Here is a 22510-nt window from a genome sequence, read left to right on the forward strand (position 1 = left end):
TATCGTGAATATTTTACAAAAAATATCTCGTAATAAATTATACTAATGGTTTTATAAATGCGTTTAAAAATTAATAAATGTAAAAAATCTTAACACCACTGCACTGTTATGGACCGAAATATGACTATATTCTAAAACATTAGAGCGAGAGGTTTAAAAGAATACTATTTTATGTAACAAAAATACTTTATGCAGTCATCAAATGTTTAAAATAACTATAAAGGATAATAAGGCTTCAAAATTATATAAATATATTATCTACAACGTTTAAGGAGTGTCCAGGATCATGGTTTGAAAATACAATAAAAACTCAATTTTGACCTTCGACGAGCATGTCCCCCTTAAGAATATAATACTAACATCGTATTACTACTGATGAATAGGTACACAAAAATATTTAAGAAATAATCTAATTTTTGGTTATTTGCTGGAAGGGTCGATCTGTAACAATTTTCCGTTAGATATCATGATATTGTATAATATATAATATATGTAGAGGCAATCCCTAGACTGAAACCGTATGCGGCTTAGAACCGTGTGCCATACTAAAGTTATGATTCCTGGTCATGGAAATATATTTTCACAAAGTACGAGTATATTATAAGCATCTGATCGTATCCGTTTATAACATTCATTTACATTTTCATGAACAGAAATCATAAGTTTAGTATGGCACACGGTTCTAAACCGCATATGGTTTCAGTCATGTTATTGATATATTATTAAATATACAATTTATTTTTATTAAGAGAGGCATTAAATAATAGATGTTGTACATGAGGTATTAAATGACTACGGGCCATCCGCTTGATCTACGAAGCTCATAGGAATGAATAAGGGTGGAATAAGCTTCCATTTAGTAGTGAATCGAACCCGGTTGATGACGACGAAGATTTATTATAATCTACCGGTTCAATAATTTAACTAACCTTTCGTACACTTCTTAAGACCGAGCGTACAAAATTACCGAGTCTCTTTAACCGGGAATATGTCTCGGCATTAAAATATTATGAAACGCCTCCGGTCCTTTGATTTATAGGGCACCATAAATCTTGGTAATTGACGCATTTAAAGTTTAATTTTATTATTCATTATGTTATTATTCATTTCGAACTGATTGGGAAATATATATTTTACATGCGTGACTTTCCCGCTCCAAATTGAGCGGCTTGAGATAAAGAAAGCTTCCGTTGGTGCCGGAATAAATTAAATCATGGTCGCATAGTACAGCCTTATTATTACACATATCTTCACCTTACTATTAAGAGCTCGTAAGTCCGATATTATGGAAAAATAAAGTTTGTTCGACAAAATTTAAACAAAAAACATTTTAAATCATATCAAAACCTCGGTTCTCTAGAGTTTAGACTAGAATGCTGTCCATATATCGACACATTTTGTGATTTCAAACATGGAATTAAAACCTCGTATTTCACAACCAATGTCAGCAGATTCATCGATTAGAGAGGTGACATCAAGGCCTGAACAAAAACGATCCATAAGTGCGAATGAGAAAGTATTCGATACCCTTATAATCTCTGCGACACGCGCTAGAGTAAGATAAAAGGTTTACAGATGTATGAGATGATTTGCTGTGGTGTTGCCGCCAAATATTAGTTTGTTGCTTAACTATGCGTCGATAACCTGCGAGCGCGTGTTGCTAAAATTGATATTTTTGTGTTAAAGATAAAAAGTCATGTATCTATAGTCTAAGGGTGACACACATAATATAGTATTGTTGTTTTTATTTAATAAAACGAATTTTTTTTGTAGTACATATTCCACTTTTAATCAAAAGATTAGGACCGGTTTCGTCCGCCTCAGAGGGACATTTTCAACTGAAAACTTGGAAATGTCCCTCTGAGGCGGACGAAACCGGTCCTAATCTATTGATTAAAAGTGGAATAAGTACTACAAAAAAATGCGTTTTATGAAATAAAAACAACAATACAATGCAGTTCCACCATGCATATTATTGACAGTAAACAAAATAAAAGAGACATACTATAGTACCTAAATGTACTCCCAACCCTCGCTTCCATTACATATTGATAATATAATAGTAACGCAATATTGTGTTGTTTCTTAGGCAAAACAAACCTAATAAGCTACTAAAATTAAATAAATTACTTGACTTTACTTACTACGATATGCAGGTACCTGTTTCTATCACATAGTAATGTCTACCAAGTGAAGACTGAAAAAACTGAAAAACTACAAATTGCGCCTGACTTAGTTTGATGAGCCAACAAGTTTTTAAATTTATAACATACTATATTGATTAATATGCACATATATTATAAAATATTGTAGGTACAATATGTAATATTTTAAATTCATTATATGCAACAGCAAAAGCTTCATATAAATTATGACGAATTCTATTACCAAAACCAATTTGGTAATAGAAGTATCTGCCTACTTAAAATATATGAAATATTATGTTTATTGTAACCAATTAGAGATAAAAACGGATTATTTTGTAAATATATGTTTTAAAATTGAATATTAACTATCTATTTTATTGCGATAATATTCTGTCCGGCCTTGACTGAATATCATATTAAAAAGTGTAAGTAAACATTGAATAAGTGGGAATTTACATATTGTGCCTGACAGCTATTTTACATTTTTTTTTTGATTGGTTTAATAAAAATTTATTTAAAAATAATTTAATATGTTATGTAATAAGAAGAAACAATATTTTTTTAATTTCGCGAGTATAGTAATATGACTACAATACGAGTATTTCAAACGGTTTAAATGGCCACTTTGAAATATTTAATTATATGCATTCTATAGAATTGAGTATAATTTTAATAAGAATAGATATTTGAAAATTATTATTAATTGTGATAATAACAGTCATTATGGTTTATGAAATTAAGAAAAAAAGATAATTTCAATTCAATTAAATGAAATGTATTTGTCATACTTATTACAAATTATTAATTTAAGACGCATATACAATATAATGTATGCATTCGTAGTCTAATCTAATACGTAAGACACTGGGTTCTCATCCGGTGGCTTTGATTCCTGGTAAGGTCACAATTAGCGATTGTAATACCGGTATCCCAGTATTTTACGATACCGAAATGCCGGTTTCAGACAATACCGATATATTCGGTATTGAAAGTGGAAACAAAATGTGTTAAGACGGTACTTCAGTGAAACGGCAAATAATTTTCAACTATAGGTGCGACGAAATTTCGGACTGGCTGGCAATCGGAGTGCGAAAGTAGAGCTGTGAACACGTCAATTTGTTTTGTGATGGCGACGGGGGAAATCAATTCTTAAATCGTGTAAAAATGACTAAAAAACGTTACCCATTTACTTGAAAAAGAAAACATGTCAATGAATATATTATTATTATTAGTAATAGAATAATACACATAACATTAAATGGACGCATGTTGACTTTTTATGACAAATTATGTTTTGTTCGGCACGCGTCATTTGCACAATATTCGCGTCGAGTAGTCACGATCGTTTTAGACCGTGCCCCAGCTGTAGTATAGCCTTAATTAACATAAAAGGCTTAACAAGACTGTATGTTTTTTGTCGGGTTACGCGATGTCTGATTTTCTTCTGTGGCCCTTCATCATCCTTGGTAACCAATAATCACACATGTTATAAAATAATTATATTTTAAAGAGATTTTCACATAATATACCATATTTATTGGTGGATACTTTTCCAATTATATTTCGAATACTAGTATTAGTATTTTCATTCGGTATTTAAATCTCTAGTCACAATCCATTTATGTAATTTTCGCACCAACTAAACTAGTATTATTGGGACCCATGGGTTATTGTAGTGTCAGAAAAAAACAGAAATATTTATAAAAATATTAAGGGTACTTAGTTAAAATTAATTATGGCCTTATTATTTCGATAACTTATGCAATTTGGTATCCATTGGTAGGTGCAAAAAAACTCAGTCTATTATTATATTATATACTTTCAAGTCATACTAAAAATAGCTTAACTGTCCTTATTAAAAAGATACATAATTTTGAAAAACCGAAGAATCATACACTTTAGACAAATCATAAAAAAACGTTGGATAGAATATGAGTAGTACCTACGACCCAAACGAAAAATTTTCACTTTACGTGACTGGTTTAGTCTTTGCTATCGAACCTTTTATGATTCATGCAAATTGTTTTTAATATTAATTAATTAATTAATTAATAAAAGTAAACAATAAGTTATTAAGTCAGCATTATTATAAATTAATATAACCTAAATAATACGTCATTTTGTAAAAAAAAATCTAAAATGATTTGGTTAAATAAATTAATTGTCTTCTGCAGACAAAAGTTTTCCTAAGACACGTGCTTTTCATTTAATATTTTCTGTTCATCATTTATAATTGTATAGCGTCATTCTTTTTTCATCGAAAAGGCAAATCGTTATGTCTTCTTATGGAGTAATCTTTGGTCGTTTGAAAAAAGCTACCCTAATTAGTAAATAGTTTATAATGTAATTTTAAATTTTAAAAATACCTACGTAGATAATAAAAAAGACATTTGAATTACGTATGACTCTTGATGATTTTACGTCATATACATCATTTTGATTTATAAGGTAATTAAGAAATAATTTTTAAATTATAGGGTATGATTAAAAATATTGACCATTTTCTATTTATAAACTTTGCAACATAATTATTGTTAGCAAAGAAAGATTTTATGGCTGTTTTTTTGCACATATCAATCAATGAAACACGTTTTTGTAAAAATTAACACCAAGAATAGATCAGTTGAAAAAACGTTCTTGCCAGTAGACATGGATACGAAATATAATATGCTTACGTGCACGTCATATTATGATAATAAAAAAACTTGTTACCATTGACTGTAAAGTAAAATTTAATTACACTAATAAAAATGTATTTAAAATAATGTACCGACCATTAATAAAAGTGATACCACGGTCAGCGTTGCCAACTTAGTGTTTTTCTTGCCAGATCTACCGTTTTACGAAAATTACATCTGGTAGTTGGCGTTTAGTGTAGAATTTTCTTTTTCTAAACCGTCTGATAAAAAAGTAAATAATTGGCAGTTGAAAAGATGAAAAGAATTTTCACTTGGGAACTCAGAAAAGCTAAAAGAAGATCTCAAAACAGGTTCAGAAGAAAAACCAATTGATTATTTAAAATTTAATTTAGGTTTTCCATCAATAATCGATAGTTGTTAATTAATCACGCAGAAAAGGGAACTAGGAAATTAGCTGCGATATATTTTAATTTTTTCAGCAAATGGTAATTTCTCGTAACCCGTCAGGCATAGTTGATTCGATGAGAGTTGGCAACACCGATCACGGCTTGTTGTTAATTTGATATGGTTCCTCTAAGTCTGTTGCAAATATATTCTTATATTGGTATTAAAATACACGACTTCTTATATTGAATCCATTACTGTTAAGAATAATTGACAATATAGCATTTTATTGACTGCTAATTTTTAAAATACGACGCTTTATATTGCTGCATATTTAAGTAATGTAAATTTAATCGCATTCTTTTATAAAAAAAACAGAGTATTAAACACATTTTTCGATTTTTACAATAAATTGCGTAATAAGTATTGTATAATAATATGTCTTCAATTTAGATATTCGTTATTACACTATTATAATATTGTGCACTTTAAAGTAAATTTCACTAAAATTCTGTTTAATATTCAAATATTAATAAAATAACATTATGTTTTTAATATACACAGTTTACTTACTCTAATACCAAACACATAACGAAGCCTGGAAGCTAACGGAATGATGTAACATAAACATAGACCCTTCCAAAGCAACCCACCCCGCACCACACTCGGTCTTAATCGAGCGTATCACGAGGCCCTATGTTTGGATGTGAAGAATCAGCAGTTTTCGTCGCAGCAGAGGTCGCCACGCTCTCAAGTGAGCTTTGACTGAGTTGACTTAAGTTAATAAAAAGCGCCATAAGAGAGAAAAATATGGAGAACTAACATTAAAGAAAATTAATTTAACTATAAATACAATACAAAAGCAAGCTAAATAATACAGACATAAAATAACTCGTGGAATGAACCATCAAAATACTGGAAGCTTTCGAGATATGGTTATATCGGCGTATGATCATGATTTTCTGGGCTATATTAGTATATTTTAAGAGCCAAAAAGCCAAGACTTATTGCGACTATCAAATGAATCCACAGCCACATTTTTCTCAATGATAAAGTTCTACTAAAAAAGTTACAACTTCATCAATAAATAACTCTGACCGACTGAACTTTCGTCCCTTAGCTTAAATTTCCCGTTAATAAATAATTATTGTGAAAATAATTTAAAGTGAAAGCTTACCATCAGGAGGCACAATATCTTCGCTGACACGGCAAGCTGTGGTAACCTGAAAACAAAAGGAAGAAATTAAATTAGTTTAAGATAATTCAGTTTATGTACAACTTTATACAGTTACGATATTGTGTAAGATAAAGGCAAGATATTACGTTATGTATAAAGAGTATTTTAAAGAAAAAATGGGAAGTCAAAAAGTATAGTAGATATTATAACCACGTGATATTTGGCTAAAAAATAAATATATGTAGGGCATGAAAAAATACCGGAAATAAGCATTACCGGTAAATAAATTAAATTATCGGTTTACTGGTTTTCAGATATTAATTATTATTGCATTATGGTATTAAAAACGGAATTTTCAAATACCTACATCAAAAATAGATTACATACATTTTTAAAAATAGAAAAAAAATGTGATCGAAATTGCACCGTAATTGTATATTAATAATACGTTAATTGTAAAATTTAGAGAGATTCTGACGTCGTCAAGGTATTAACGCTTTCGCTGCTGAAGACTTAATGAGATTTTAATTGCCCCCTTTAAAATGCACGTTAATTACATCGATCGGCCGCCTGGTCATTACGCACCGTGTGCGTCTTCCGCGTCCAAAGTATTAAGTTATGCTGTATCTCTTATTGGTTAGTTAATTTAAACCACAAAAGCCGATCGTCAATGTTAATGCAATTTGTGAAGCGCTTCAGATGTAGGAATACTAGTTATTTTGGTCGTATTTATTTATTTATTTAAGAAAACAAAACATTGTGAACATATCAAATTAAAATTCAGAATGTTCACAACATGACATTTACATTATAACAAATATTACCCTCACAAGAGAGAAGAAGAAAAAAAACAATGTTATACAATAAAATTTCAAAACCAAAATACACAGCACATCATTGAAAATGTCTGTCTTTAGGGAGCGTATTGACTAGTGTTGTAGGGCGCAGGAGAGATAATTGGTAAAGCACATTTACAGGAATCCAATGAATGTGTATTCGAGTCCCCCGCTCGAGTATATAATATCTGAAGCATTCTCAAAATATTTTTGTTTAATTATAGTTATATATAGCTTACAATTATTATTCATCTATACTTTACATATTATATTTATAGTTTTTTTTATATATATCTGTATAATACCTTTATTATATCAGAAAATTTTTAAATAATTAAAAAAAAACTAGTAAGTAGCGCATGTTCCAGTATTATAAAATGTTTTTTTATTATTTAAACAAGAATTTTGATTATGCCAATAAAATTATTGTTATCAAAAATATATATAATAGGTACACAATATCATCGATTCTTATACAAAATACACATAAATGTTTATAATATAAAATTACTAGAGTAATTAATATTCTTGTGTAAGTAATTATTGATAAATTTGAAATGATAAATTACATTTTTTTATCAAGGTTTCTCATAACGAAACTAGAGTGAGATATTTAACGATAAATTATATTTTTATTCAATGATTTTAGAGATTAAGTTAATTAAGATAGCATTGATTTTTGTTTTCGATAGTAATAATTAATTGTATGAAAATAAATCCATATCGAAGTAACCTTGTGAAGGAGGCGTTGTAATTTCGTGCGATTTTTTTAATGAAATTTTCAGACACAGTTTAACAACAACTACTTTAGGGTAATCTTATTACTATCAATTTATGAAACTGATGTTTCCATAGGAATGGAATAATAATATAATATATGTGGATCAGAACCAAACTTGTCCAACCCACAAAAATGAAAAAAACTGAGTTCGACATCTCATCATTTATTTTTTGTCAGGTTAAAATATGATCATCACTAAAAATTGTCGTCGTATGATACTACAATCTACAGTAATTTCTTGCAATCACGTTTTTTTATTATTAGTGCATATTTATTAATTATACCACATAATAATTACAAGATAAAAAGAACTTTTTATATATCTACCACGTTTTTAAATTCTCTGTTGACTAAACTGACTGTAATAAACTTGACATTTCTATGTATTAATAAATATAGAATACTGTTGTTGTACTAAATACTGTGTTGATAACTTTAAAGTCTTAAAGATAAGTTTTAAGCTATCTAAATCCCTATTCTAATATTATAGTTCCTCTGTTATGTGTTACTTCCAGATTTTTTGTGTTTAGTGTTTTAATGTGTATACTGTATTTATTAAATTTTACCTCACACTACAGTGGTGCTACAATAGCGATATACGCGCTGCAGGTCTCGCATAGTGGGAGGCACGATATTTAGTGATAGGACGAGAGAAATGGCGCGAACTTGTACTTGTCCCATGCCCTAATATTGGGGCGTAACAGGGTGAAGAAGAAGAAGTAGTAATAAAGATATTATGAGTTACTGCTATTTATCATGGTATAAGGGACGAAAAAATATTTTTTAAATTGTAATAACTTATTTTCAATCAATTTCACCTTTACCTCATGCATACAAATGTTTTGTTTTATAACAGTATTTTTACACTTTTGGTAGCCCGCATGAGATTTCTTAAATTCTTAGGCCACGGCCCTAAAAAGATCTGAGTAGTCTGGAAAAGAGAATCACTGTTAGCGAGGAGACATTTAAATATTGATTCCATTTTCATATAAGGAAATTCGTTCCAGATTTTTTTATCTAAACTACAACTTCCTGCAATTTGTGGTTGTGCTTAGACATAGTAATGGGCGGCAGGCCTTAGGAGCGAACATGGTAATTTACCAACATATTATAAACATGAATTGTGTTTTAATCAGTTTTGTGACAGCATATAACGCAGTACTTTGAATGTTGTAAGAATAAATTAATTTTTGAATTGTTTATGCAGATGTAAAGATCATAAATGTTGTAATTTGATTTTAGGCATTTAAAAGGACCATGCTTATGTTTATACCACTAATGTAAAATGCAACAGATAACTTTTATGTATCAAGAACATTACGAAATTATAGATAAATACTTAGGAATTATTTTTATCAAATGAGTTGATTGATTAGTTTGAAAATATTTGAATATATTTATTTAAAAAAAAAAACCATTACAAAAGTCATTACGGAAATGTCAAATAATGTATTTTTTGTTTATTATTGATTAGGTACTAAACTAAGAAAAACTAAAATCCATTTTTATAGCATAAATATACACTGTATACATTATTAAGTATATGAAAAGATTATAAATTGTTTATGTGTAACTATGGAATTATTTGTCCAGAATTCCGGATGATCAACAACAAAAAAAATGTGATACTTATAAATAAACTTTCATTCGTGTTTCACACAAATCCAATTATTGTAAAATATACAAAAGATCGCATAACGTCTCTGTTCTGGCAGAACACACTAACTGGAGAATACTAGTTTTGAGTAATTTGACTTTGAAGTTGTTAAAATGTTTGAAATAATGGTCTATCATGCGAGTTTATTAAGTAATCGTAAAAAGGATAACTTTAAAATAAAGACTGTTTATTTATTCAGAAGGTTTCCAGACGATAAAGTTTGAAATAAGGAACATTTTGGTACTAACTCAATATGTCATTTTTTCGAATTAGGGTTTTCTGCCAGAACAGTGACGAATTATTATCTGGTTCAATAAGTAAAAGTTTTGTGGATCTATTTTTAAATAACTATAATACCAAATATCGTTTTCCGATATTAATATTTCGTCCTGATTAGCATCACATAAAATATATACCTATTCGTAAATTTGGTTAAACTTAAATTATATTGTGTGAAGTTTAGACTTTATAATACAATTGTGTTAGTTACATGGATAAAATAATATTAACTAGATATTTTTAATATGAATTTCTAAATTAAACTTGTATAATCCAGTATATTGCATAATAAGTATGCATTCGAGCTTCTGGGTATGCAATTGTTTATGCAGGTTTAATTATTATTACAGGTAATAATTAACATATGATTTAATCAATGCACTAACATCCAATTCTCGTAAAAAGTCTGTCAGTATAACGTTGTGGAGTCCCATCATGTTTCGCATATGAGCGAAATTGGTAATTTACTCATTTAACTAATTGACCTAACCTAACCTAACATAACGTTGTTAAAATTAGAAATAACAAATAGGTACCTAAATTGATTAGTTACATATTTTAATTTTCTGTAGGTGCCTACTTATTTTCAAAACTATATTAACTATTCATTATAACAAGCCCAGATTTAGTCCTTAACTAAATTTGTTCTATAAAGAACATATAAGTAGTCTTTGTTATTAATATATAATAATATAATGTGTTTCCATCACTTAATAACTGTTAAAAATATTATTTAACATTTCATGTTTATAAAAAATCCTACGTTCTTAAATCTTGTGTAGATTTGAAAAAAAAATGAATAAAATAAGTTTATCAGGTAATTAATTAGTTAACAAAGGTTTGCAGAAATTTATTTTACCGTCCAAACTCCAAACAATCGCAAAAAAGTTAGTTTAAGTTGGTGGTTAGAATCGCATTACTATCTCAGGTAAAAATGTACATCTATAATATTATAGTAAGGATACTATTATATTACAATGCAATGGGATATCACTTCATTATGGTATTTCTACAGTGCATTCAGTTCATTTACAATTAAATCCAGATTATTTTAATAGTAAAATAAAGTTAGCTGACAAGTTGGATTCATCAGCCGATAGTAATATTATCACACATTCGCTAAAGTGGGTAATAAAAAAAATAATCGAAATTAATCAAAGCAAATATTTTTGCAGCCATTAGTATGGTTCACGGATTTTGTGAATAAGTATATTGTAAAATACATATTTATTTATAACATAAGTTATCTATAAATAAGTAATACAATGTAAAAAAAAACTTTAAAAATCACAACACAAAGGTCAAATTTCAATTAATAAGTCAGATCCTAAGTAAAAATTCCGTCTGTAATATTATTGTAGCCGAACACGTTTTCCGTATTTGTTTTACGATCAAATCAATTATTGCTGTTCACTTGGCAATGAACAATGATTATTAATATTTTATTTCCTTCCGCTAAAAGCTATTAAGTATGCCTAAAAAGCAATAATTTTAATGGACTTATCACGTTTTACCTAATTGCAAAATTTACTATTTAAAAAAAAATGTATAAATTATATGTACCTATACATAACCTTTACGAATTACGTTTACGATACTTAAAGTAGTCAAGCGTTCACATATTTTAATGCACGAGTGAGATTGAATTCAATTTTACCCATTTAAAAAAAAGGATACGTACCTTTCATTATATCTGAATGATATATCAAAATACATAATAAATTTAGTATTTATTTTTTACTAAGCTACGAAGTTCGAAATGAGGCTTAGTTAACTGTACATTTATAAACTTAATATTAAAAGTTATAAAAACAAAACAAATATATTATACGTAATAGGTATGTTGATTATATGAAGTAATTGTTAGCTTTAACCGTGTGGCATTGTAATTTATATTTGCAGGTTATATTTTATCAGAAATATTTGGATACACAAAAATGCTTTGATGTTCGGCTGAGCTATAAACATCTCAAGATTAAGTGATAATTGGTAATTTTGGCTGCTTAAATTTTCAAGGAGTCTTTGACAATCATAAAGTGGACATTGCCAAATAACGTGATTTATATATTCACTGTCTCTTTCGCATTGATATTTTGGATGATTTATTAAACCTAAATCAGCAAGGGATGCTGCAAGAAATTCTGCAGCGATTCAAATCAATATGTATTATACAAAATTGAAAATACGCATAGCGTATTAAATAACAAAATCCGAAAAAATTGTTATAGTTACTAATTTTTTTTCCCCCGACTATGTCCGATCCTAATAGGATCATATGGGCCTCCACACAAAGTAGAGGTTTGTATTAACAGATTTTGTTTTTTACGAGAAATGGATGTCAGCCACTTACTTGCTCAACCTATTAGGTCCATACCCTGACTCACACAAATTGAAAAACAAAATGTGTACATGCCAGACCCAGGATTCGAACCTGGGACCTACGGCGTGATAGTCCAACGCTTAAGCCGCGCGGCCACCGTGGGCGTCACGTTAATAATTAGATAAACTATAATTCGTAGACAAATAAATAGAAAGTTAGATAATATTATTAATATATTAAAACTAACGTGTGCATACATGGTGCATTCATAAACGTTTAACGGTATAGGTAATCATTTTAACATCCAAAGTTAATTTATCAAATGAGAGTTCAACACTTTAATGTTTATTTTTTAATCATACCAATTACACCACTGCACTATTTTAATATACTTACTCACTTTAATGTTATTAAACTGTAAATTCTTGGTGGAAAGAAATTGTATTTATTAAAATAACCCACAATATAATACTTATTCCACACCATCGCCTGTCTGGCAGGACTCTCAATTGTTACGAAAAATACAGTAATAATAAAAGTATATTTTAATGGGCGAAAACAGTCGTGATATTTTTATTAAATAATGTAACTTATTTCAATTATAATTTAATTTTTTCTTAATCTAATGTAGATATAACATCTTTTTATTGCAAATGCTTTTCAAATAATCTTTGTTAGCATTAATAATTTTGTTAGGTAGGTACTAAACTAATATATTATTTTGTTTTATTCAATGTGTGCAAGTACAACGTTTTAATTTTGTTGTGTTTACAACATTTTTTTTTGTTGGGGACAAAATTAATAAGATACTAATGCGAAAGAAAGTCGCTTTATGACGATTATTAAACGTGTGTTTCGTTTATATGACAAACTTTAATAAACAAGTTTATCCCACATTTTTCCACACTCGAGGTTTAAACTTTCATAAATTACACCCTAATCAAAAAGACAACATATTATTCTCCAATATTTTTAGTTTACCTGTTGTTAAGTATTTTTTTCCATGAGTAATAAGTTCATTTACACGAAGCAGGCTAAATTCATTATTTACACCAAATATTTTAGTCTAATTTTAAATTAAATAATAATATTTATTATATTATGTATAGTGAAATACCCACATAGCAGAATTCTTCCGTCATGTTGTGCGATCTTTGCACCAAAAACTGCTATCACTCATGAAACACAACTGTGGTCACTTAATATGTCTGTGAGATAAAACGAAATAGTATTTTAAAATACATATATAAATAACACAGTTTATTAATTATTTATAATAACAAAAACACTTCTCATACATTAGGTGTAATTGGTAACATCGCGATAGCAACTATAAAGCTTAGACTGCCCTAGTTCCCCCATTTTAAAACAAACAGGAATAACAGAAATTGTTTTAATTTCAATACTCAATAAAAAACCACTTTGTTATTTTTAATTTAAACTGTTGCTTACAGTATTTACTTCAGTTAGTTATTGTTTTATTAATTTAATTATTTTATGAACGCAAGCACAATTTAAAATGTTTCAGATATTTAAAAACACAAAAATAAAACACACTTTTTTTAAAAAAAATAATCTACACTTGTTCACTTAACAAAAAATGTCTTATATAATGCATAAATTTATGCAAATCAGCAGTAATTTTTTCGTAATAATTTTTTTCACTTTCTGAGTTTTTAGCGTATTTTTTTTAATGTATTTTTTTTATTACATCTAATATAACATCGTTCAAATAACAACCACACACGACAGTTGTCTAACGTAAACTGACTGACGACTGTTCTTTCTCAGTCAGATAAAATACATTTCGTGATAAGTATGACGACTGGCCCGTGTAAACGCTCGTCACCTATACCAGGATAATCGTAGGTGTGTTAGATTTTTTTCCACGCACACATACGCAAATACAAACAATAATAATGTGTGAGTGAGCTAGTATGGCATTAAATACATTTCATATTAACACCTTCTTACCGTATTTGATGAGAAAATATGTGAATATTTGCTAATTAGTGTAAGTCTCGACGTATATATTACATACCAGATATTAATACCATCAAAAGTTAAGTATAAATAAATATAACTAATTGTATCAAATAAATAAATTATTTTAATTGGTTCTTGTCAGCTTTTAAAAATCGAATACTGCATAATAATGTACGTAGGTACTGAAAGTGTTGAAATTGTCTAATTAACTGAAAAGATAATACCAAAAGTCTGTGGATAAAACATACTTACTCATTTTTCAATTTAGTCATTTTTTGTTTGTGAATATCGATCTAAGAATTTAGCATTCTTAATCTTGGCTCAAAAACATAATATTTAGAAAACGTCTAAAGAAAATCTTTTACCGATTGGAAGATTTAATAGACATATTGTATTCAAATTCTAAGTTGTGTTTTCCATTTTTTTAATTATTTGAAATAACGACCATCTACCGAAAAATTACAGTTGGCATTATAAAGAATGAGTGATATTTTACAAAAACTAAAATTCATTAATTTGTTTAGTCGAATCCCAGCAAAAACTTATTAAAATAAAGTTTAATTAAAGATGCATTGGCTCTTTATTATAAATTTAATATATTAAAATTAGAAACAATATAAAAGTACAAAAACATTTTTATATTAAAACCTAACTGCGAATGAATAATAATCAAAATTTTTAAGAGACAATAAAGTTTTCACTGAGATATTATTATATTTTATCGAAAGCAATAGTATCTAGGTACCTTTTATAGACCGTTTTAACAAACTTAACATTGAGTGCTATTTTTTATTAAATTTCGTCTACTAATATTGTCTAGATTAGTAATGCACAAGTCTTTTAGGCATATACCATGATATAACGAAGGAACATGTATTCAAAACCTAATAATGATATTATTTTATCAGTGAATCATAATATACTTTTCGCCATGTGGTCAAAATTGAAAATTTAAAACTCACCAAAACCACAAAAATAGGTGATGTTCTGTTGACTTATTAAAAGCCTCAAAATGAACAAAAAAATATTATCAAGTGCAAGCAGCATTTAAATAAATATTAATATTATAAAAAAATAATCATAATTTACGAGATTTATCTTTACGATAATGATTACGAGAAATCTACGATGTTTCATGTCGAAAGGCTTGGTTTTTTTTACCTCGTCATAATTTTCAAAAATTGAGCTTAGAAATAATTCACGACAAAATCTATGTTGAAAATGAAATATAAATCTCTAAATAGACATATTATATAGGTAGATACCCACTTAAAAGATATTTTTGATAAGGTGGTATTCACTATCGCACTTCTCTGATATCTTATACAGAATATATTAAAACATCTCATATTCTATAGCTGAGAAGGGGTGGTCAATAATTGGTTTCTCCTGTACATCAAAATATAGTCGCGAATTGAGATATTTTTTTCACCATTCACATACAACCATTTAAATGAACAAACATAGCATTATATTATGGTTTTTCAATAGTATGTATCATTTTATATAAATTTTGAGACGAACAGCTGCGAGAATGTGAATGATCATACATTACACCAATATAATCTTGTGTCATTAAAAAAAGAATATCTGAATTATTCTTCATGTACTCTTTGTGGTTTAAAATAAAACATCATAATTATATGGATACTGAATAAAATCTGGTGTCCTCCACAATATTTTTAATTTCTAAAAAGTAATAAAATATTAATATTTTTTTTAAAATGCTTAATTATCTATATTTTATTTGGAAAGTGACCATACTTAGATAGATTTCAGTGAAAGATATTTGTTCCTAATTGAATATAGATTTTTATAAGCATCGTAGCCATGGCCCTCACACCCTGAAGTAGGCACCCAGGCCAGCATCTTTGGTAGGCCCCCTACCTATTACCAAAATTAAAAGCAGTATGGCTCTGCAGTATTTTTTTTCCAAATGGTGTGTGGTATATTTTTTTAGCAATTCTTAGTATCTTTTAATAAAAATCAAAATACAAATCAAAAATTGCATTGCATAATTACATGTTTTTAAACCATAATTAACATTATTATATGAAGTAAATTAGCGCCGCAGGCGACTTTTTTCCTATTAGGGTCGATTTGTGATTATGTGTTTAACTCACTTATCTGGCTGACGCTGGGTACCTCCTGAGCCCGGGCCCCCAGGCTAGAGCCCAGTTAGCCCTCCCTTGTGGGGGCCTACCTGCTATACACATTGTGTTATTTCTTAATAATTGTAATTTTAAATTAAAAACACTCAATGTATACAAAATATATTGTTTAAATTATTGAAAAATGCATCTCGTAGATTACATACAAACATTGGCTACGATCGCGATCGAGCAAAGATTTGTTTGCGATCGACCGATTGACCATATCTGTTCTATAGTATTTTCTGGGTAAAGTATTGCAACTTAAATTTCATATATATATATTCATAGAAACGTGTGAAATTCTATCTCAATACTTCGTGGAAGAAGACTTATGTTTCTCAAGTGCGAATATTACATTCTCTTTGCTGAGAAAAGTCGACACATTTTGTATACAATAATATAAATATCTGCGAATTAGTACGAATTGATTTTTGGCGTGTACCTACCGTATTCAAATTATTTTTTCCGATAAAAAGTTAGTTGCACGAAATTGATCGAATTATAGAAAATAAGTACCTAGTATTTTGAGATTATTGATTATTTTTATAATATCTTGATAATAATATTATATTGTCCATGAAACAAACAAATTATTAGAAAGATTCATAAAATATAGAATTAGGAATAATGTATATAATAACGCGTATAGCGATTGGATAATCTTAGCTCGATTTTGACAAAAAATCAATATTCATTTGAAAAGAACAGTTACCTAGGAATAACACATTAGAACCATTAAATGATTGTCGATTGATGAGTGTGCTATTATGTTGGTTTATATATTGCTGACCAGAACACAACAGGTCACAAAGGTTTAGTGACGTAGATGCCCGAAGTATTGACTGATTATGATTGTATCAACTATAGAAAGGAAGAAGGACGTAATCCACACAAATTAAATTTACAGGAGGCACAATAACGTATTTGTTATGGTTTTCGGTCAAAGTTAAAATACAAAATAGACATAACCGTGAAGTGCATGACAATAATTGATAATTCCTAATTTGATATTATTTATTGAATTGATTGAAGAAAAACCAACAAAAATTATGGTTACAGCTAATCCGCCACGTGGTTTACATGGTACAAGAAAATCGACAATTTTTACAACTCGCGTTGCGGTATTAGAGTTAATTTTTCCCGATTTACTGTGTTAAGTCGTTTTTCCCACTTCACTTCCTTTTTTTTTTAATTTTCAGCTAAATTTAGATAATAAATCAGCATTTGCAGCTTAAATCCTTTGAAAAAAACACGTATTTAGTCATGTACAACGTTATTATCCAATAAAGCCTATTAAAAAAAAACTGAGAGTTACGTCCCTTTTACTTTCTACAGTCGATATTAAAATATCTTTCAGAATATTGGTATATGAATCGCAAACCATTCGAGGCCCATTTTTAAAATATTCGACGAATCGATTGCGTAATCTGCGATATACCATCATTTTGTGGAGTTAGTCAGTTATTCATTGATTCGGTCATCAGATGAAATACAGCAATAGTATTTCTGACATTCCACTAAAGGGTAGAAAATGAAAAACAGATATAATAATAAGGAATTCGAAATACGAGAACTGGTATTCTTTAAAATGTAATAATAATATTAATAGTGGATCACTTAGTACCGTAACACAAATATCTAAATTTAGCTTAAATGTTAAAAAATATTTTCCTACCAAATATACATTGAAAATTTGATAATACCAAAAAGATCACTATGGTATAATAATTATTGTACCCCTTTTTATCACAGCTAATCTGCCACGTGGTTTACATGGCCCAAGTAAATCGACAATATTTTTTTACAATTCGCGCTGCGGTCTTAGAGTTTATTTTGCCCGATTTAGTATATTTAAATGCAAATATGTGTGTATGACATAAAATGTAGTAGGTAGTAGGTAATTAAACATTTTTTTATTAAACGAATACATAAAATTTATTAATATCATGAATGAATTGACATTTTAAACTTAAATTTTTGGAAATACAAAAACAAAATATATTATACATATTGGCTATTTGTGAATTTATATTTTAACAATAAAAAATGCAACATAATACAGATATTTTTATATGATTTATATGATAATAATTAAAATAAAACACAACAATTAGTAATTAATTCACATAATTTCGTAATGATCAGGACCGATTTCCTACGATTTAATGGGAAATTCTTAACTGTTCAATCAAATACATTCTTATGGTCATAATTTTAAGACTGAAGTAATTATTATTGAAGATATGAATACTGACTATATTGTACATTTTAAATCAGTTGAGAATATCCCATTAAAGCAGATGAATTCCAGATTTTTTTTTAAATTATTTGAAATAAGTGCTACATACTGTGATTGATTTTAATTATTATAATGTCATTCTATCAAGAGTTGATAATTCGCAGAATTTAAGTATGTTTGCTGTCGAATAATAAATCTTTAAAAAAATTGTATTTTGTAAATACAATGTTCATAATTTATTGTGCCTAATTTTTAATGCCAGTATCCAGTAATTTAATTTAATTTTAAGATGATCTAGTATTTTTTCTTCTAATTAGGTACTTATTTTTACACTATTTCTGTCATAATGCTACATTTGTAATACTATATAATAGAATATAACGTTCTACTACTGGTGTTTCTTACTGTAAGTATATTATTGAATAAAATTATGTAGGTATTTACGATGTTTTAATATGCTATGAAAACCAGACGAGAGCCGAAGTTTTCCTTGGAATATTAATGAAAATATTATTAATTACAAAATTTACGACTGGTATTTGTAAAGCCTACTAACCCAGCAATACAGCGGAATTTAAATTAAAATCATTACAAGTTTATTTACTACAATAAATAATGATAAATAATCGAAAATAATATTAGTATTATACGCTCACAAAATGCCAAATTACGTAATTTGGAAAATTTATTCAAGTCCGTCTATGTGCTTAAATAATCTGTGTTCATTGTTCGTAAATGACAGTATTGATTTAAAATCATCGGTTCAAAGATCATTATTTAAATTGGTGTTGATCGAACATTCAATTTTAGACAAATCCTAAATTTACTTCTTATTACAGGAAATGACCTTCGTTCAAACAGCGTTGCCTATAAATAAAAAAAAATCCACACGGCAAATGAATACTAATTATTTTAATAATTGGAAATATTGAGAAATAAATCTACTAAAAGATAATAATATTCATTAACTTTCTCCATACATATTTATTTACCGATTTATTTGATTATAATACGGCAATAAAACAACTTAATTAAACTAAATTATTCTTTAATGAAGACTGAATATCATACAAAGTTTACGAATGTACATTCTTTATTGAATATGCATAATTTGAAACCGCCTTATACTCGAAATATACGTATTAGGAAAAATTTTGGCCAAATATGATCAAACATGTCTTTACTATAGTATATTATACTCTGCAGCTTAATTGGAAAAACGCTTGTCGGAAATGCGATAAATACGAGACGAAATCATATTTTGGGTGAAAATATTCTCAAGGAACAGTTTTTTCTTATTTATTCGATATGTTGTGTATATCATAATATGTTAAAGAAGCCCTTCTATAAATATGGAGCATATAATATATTATATTATAAGTGGACATATTATTATAGCAAAAAGACTTCATACATTTTAAAACAAACTGTGTATAAAAAGGGAGTTCTATGAGCTTGCAAAAAATGGTGGTAATGAAAAACTGTACCTTGTTTCAATTGTTTTAATATGGAAACCTCACTTAATACAATGACCATAGTAGTAAATAATATATACCAAACATATTGGATAACATTTTCTTATATAGAGATGGAACCTAAGTATAATATGAAAATGACTTTACGTCAAACTAGAACATGCTTCAGCAAATTTCATATGGAAATAAGTTTTTATCATTTTTATAATAGGTAAATATATAAACCAAATTAATCTCATTTCGTGTGATTTTATGCCTGAAGAATTCAAGTTTTTATGTATTGATCCTGATTACTGATAACCTCGATTTAATTAAATATGTTATTATTATTTTTATGAAAAAACCATTTTCATCGTTAATCGCAGAAATTATTATTATGACTCAACTTTCTAGTGAATTGAATCATTTCATATTATTTAATATTAAAATAAGTATATCTAATAAAAATATCTGTTTATGAATCTGCCTGCATCTTGTTTTTTGATTTTCTTATACGTATTTCTACCATAAAAATATAATTGAATATTATATTACTTAATAATTATAGGGACTGGCTTTTATTTGAAGTTCCGCGTTCGATTTCTGACGAGATCACAATGCATCTTTGAAATTTTCTCAAACCTACATGTTTCCGTTAATATCACAACACTTTTTCCACTAAACAACACTACGGTTATTGGGTCTCGCGGTATGTTAGGTATAGTGAAAGAAAATAAAAAAGAACGAATTCACATTTTGTAAATGGAAGCTTAGTATTTTTTCGATAAGTGCTGGTAGGTAGAGTATCCATCTTAATAAAATAAAAATAACCATGTTGTTTAATATCATGTTCATTCAAAGTCTCTTACTAACAATATGTTTTAATGAAGTAATCTAGAGTTCTTTCTTATTTGTTTGTTGTGAGTAGAGTTGCGTTTTGGAAATTTCCCGACGGGAATTCTCTAGAAATTTTCGAGATTTTCCATCCCGAATCCCGAGAATTAAATTTTTAACAATTCTTGAAATCCCGGATCTCGAGAATCTTTTCTCGGGATTCGGGATTTCTTTATTATTAAATATTAATTGAAAAAACGATTTTCTATATGAAAAAAGTGGACAGAAAACATAAAACGTTCAAAGACTGATCGGGGCATTGCCAACGTCGACACAAAATGAGCGCAATGTTTGCAACATCAGGGAATGTTGTGTCTCAAAAGCGTACGCGACTGACAGACACAGCGATTGACAGTCTGTGTGTTTTGAAATCCTATTTTAATAAGTAATGTTTTGATTTTTGTTTTTCTAAATATATTTTGTTTGTCTTCTTTCATAAATAAAAAAAACATATTAGACTGATTTTAGGATTTTTACAGGTTTTTTTTTTTAAATTTCCCGATATCTCGAGAATTCTCGAGAATTCTTTTTTGGAAATCCCGAATCTCAAGAATTCAAAATTATATCGTTTCGGGAAATCCCGAATCTTGAGATTGAGATTTTCTTGGAAAATACCCAACTCTATTGTAGGTATTGTCAGTATATGTATTACAAACATCTAATAATTTATATTAATAAATATACGATAATATTGTAAATTAAATGTTAAAATAATAAATTATTAAATTGTATGTACCTACAAAGTAATCCAGATTCCTGCTAAGTTTTAAAATTATAAATCATGGTTCGAAAGAGGTTATCGTATAAGAGTGTAATAGCATACTAGATTAAACAATATTGATTTCGCATAGGTATAGCGCATAGTAAATAAATAATAAGTATGTTGAACTAATGCACTTAGGTATACGTTTATCGCAAGTTATAGTGGTCATAGTAGCCGCCAAATGATATGGTTTAATAATACATATAACATAGGGAAAGGTCGGTTTTAATTCAATCATTTAAATTATAAAATATAGCCATTGAGCTGTTGATAGTTCATATGTGACAATATTAAAATTTTACACAGAGACATTGTAAGTATTCATATAAGAAAAAATATACGTATGCAGTTGGTCGTAACACAGTTTACCGTGCGCTGTTGAATCGGAAACCGATGGGTATACCTATTGCTTTGCATTAAACTGTGCATACAATTATTTATATGTAACCGTAAGTCTTTGGGAATTTGATATACATTATCTAATTATTGATATAACATCCGTGACAAATATTCAATTATTGTACTTATAAGTATTGATGACTGTACAAGCGTTGGATTTAAGAAACTTTCCCTGCAGCCGGACTTATTGCACTTGATGAACTAGTATTTTTTGGGGCTTTTATTGAAATTATCAATGTATTCAAATTCAACATAATAAATCGTCACTGTTCTGGCAGAAGACACTAATCCGAAAAAATGACATATTGAGTTAGTTATACCAAAATGTTCCTTATTTCAAACTTTACCGTCTGGAAACCTTCTTAATAAATAAACAGTCTTTATTTTAAAGTCATTCTTTTT

At 28.3% G+C, this 22510-nt stretch overlaps 1 protein-coding gene across 1 annotated transcript in view; it reads right to left on the reverse strand.

Moving 5' to 3' along the window:
• The window catches only part of ths (thisbe), a 58325-nt gene extending 44865 nt beyond the window's left edge, over nucleotides 1–13460 (reverse strand). The window contains exons 1-2 of the mRNA XM_085942133.1: nucleotides 13342–13460; nucleotides 6348–6393 (exon numbers count right to left, since the gene is read on the reverse strand). Of these exons, the coding sequence (XP_085798259.1) occupies nucleotides 6348–6393; nucleotides 13342–13343 (48 nt within the window). The 5' untranslated portion in view covers nucleotides 13344–13460. The remainder of the gene's footprint in view (nucleotides 1–6347; nucleotides 6394–13341) is intronic.
• Nucleotides 13461–22510: the final 9050 nt, after the last annotated feature.

The sequence above is a fragment of the Rhyacophila brunnea genome, unplaced genomic scaffold, assembly GCF_057557595.1.
Source record: "Rhyacophila brunnea isolate RB1 unplaced genomic scaffold, BYU_Rbru_1.0 scaffold_14, whole genome shotgun sequence".
NCBI classification, from domain to species: Eukaryota; Metazoa; Arthropoda; class Insecta; order Trichoptera; family Rhyacophilidae; genus Rhyacophila; species Rhyacophila brunnea.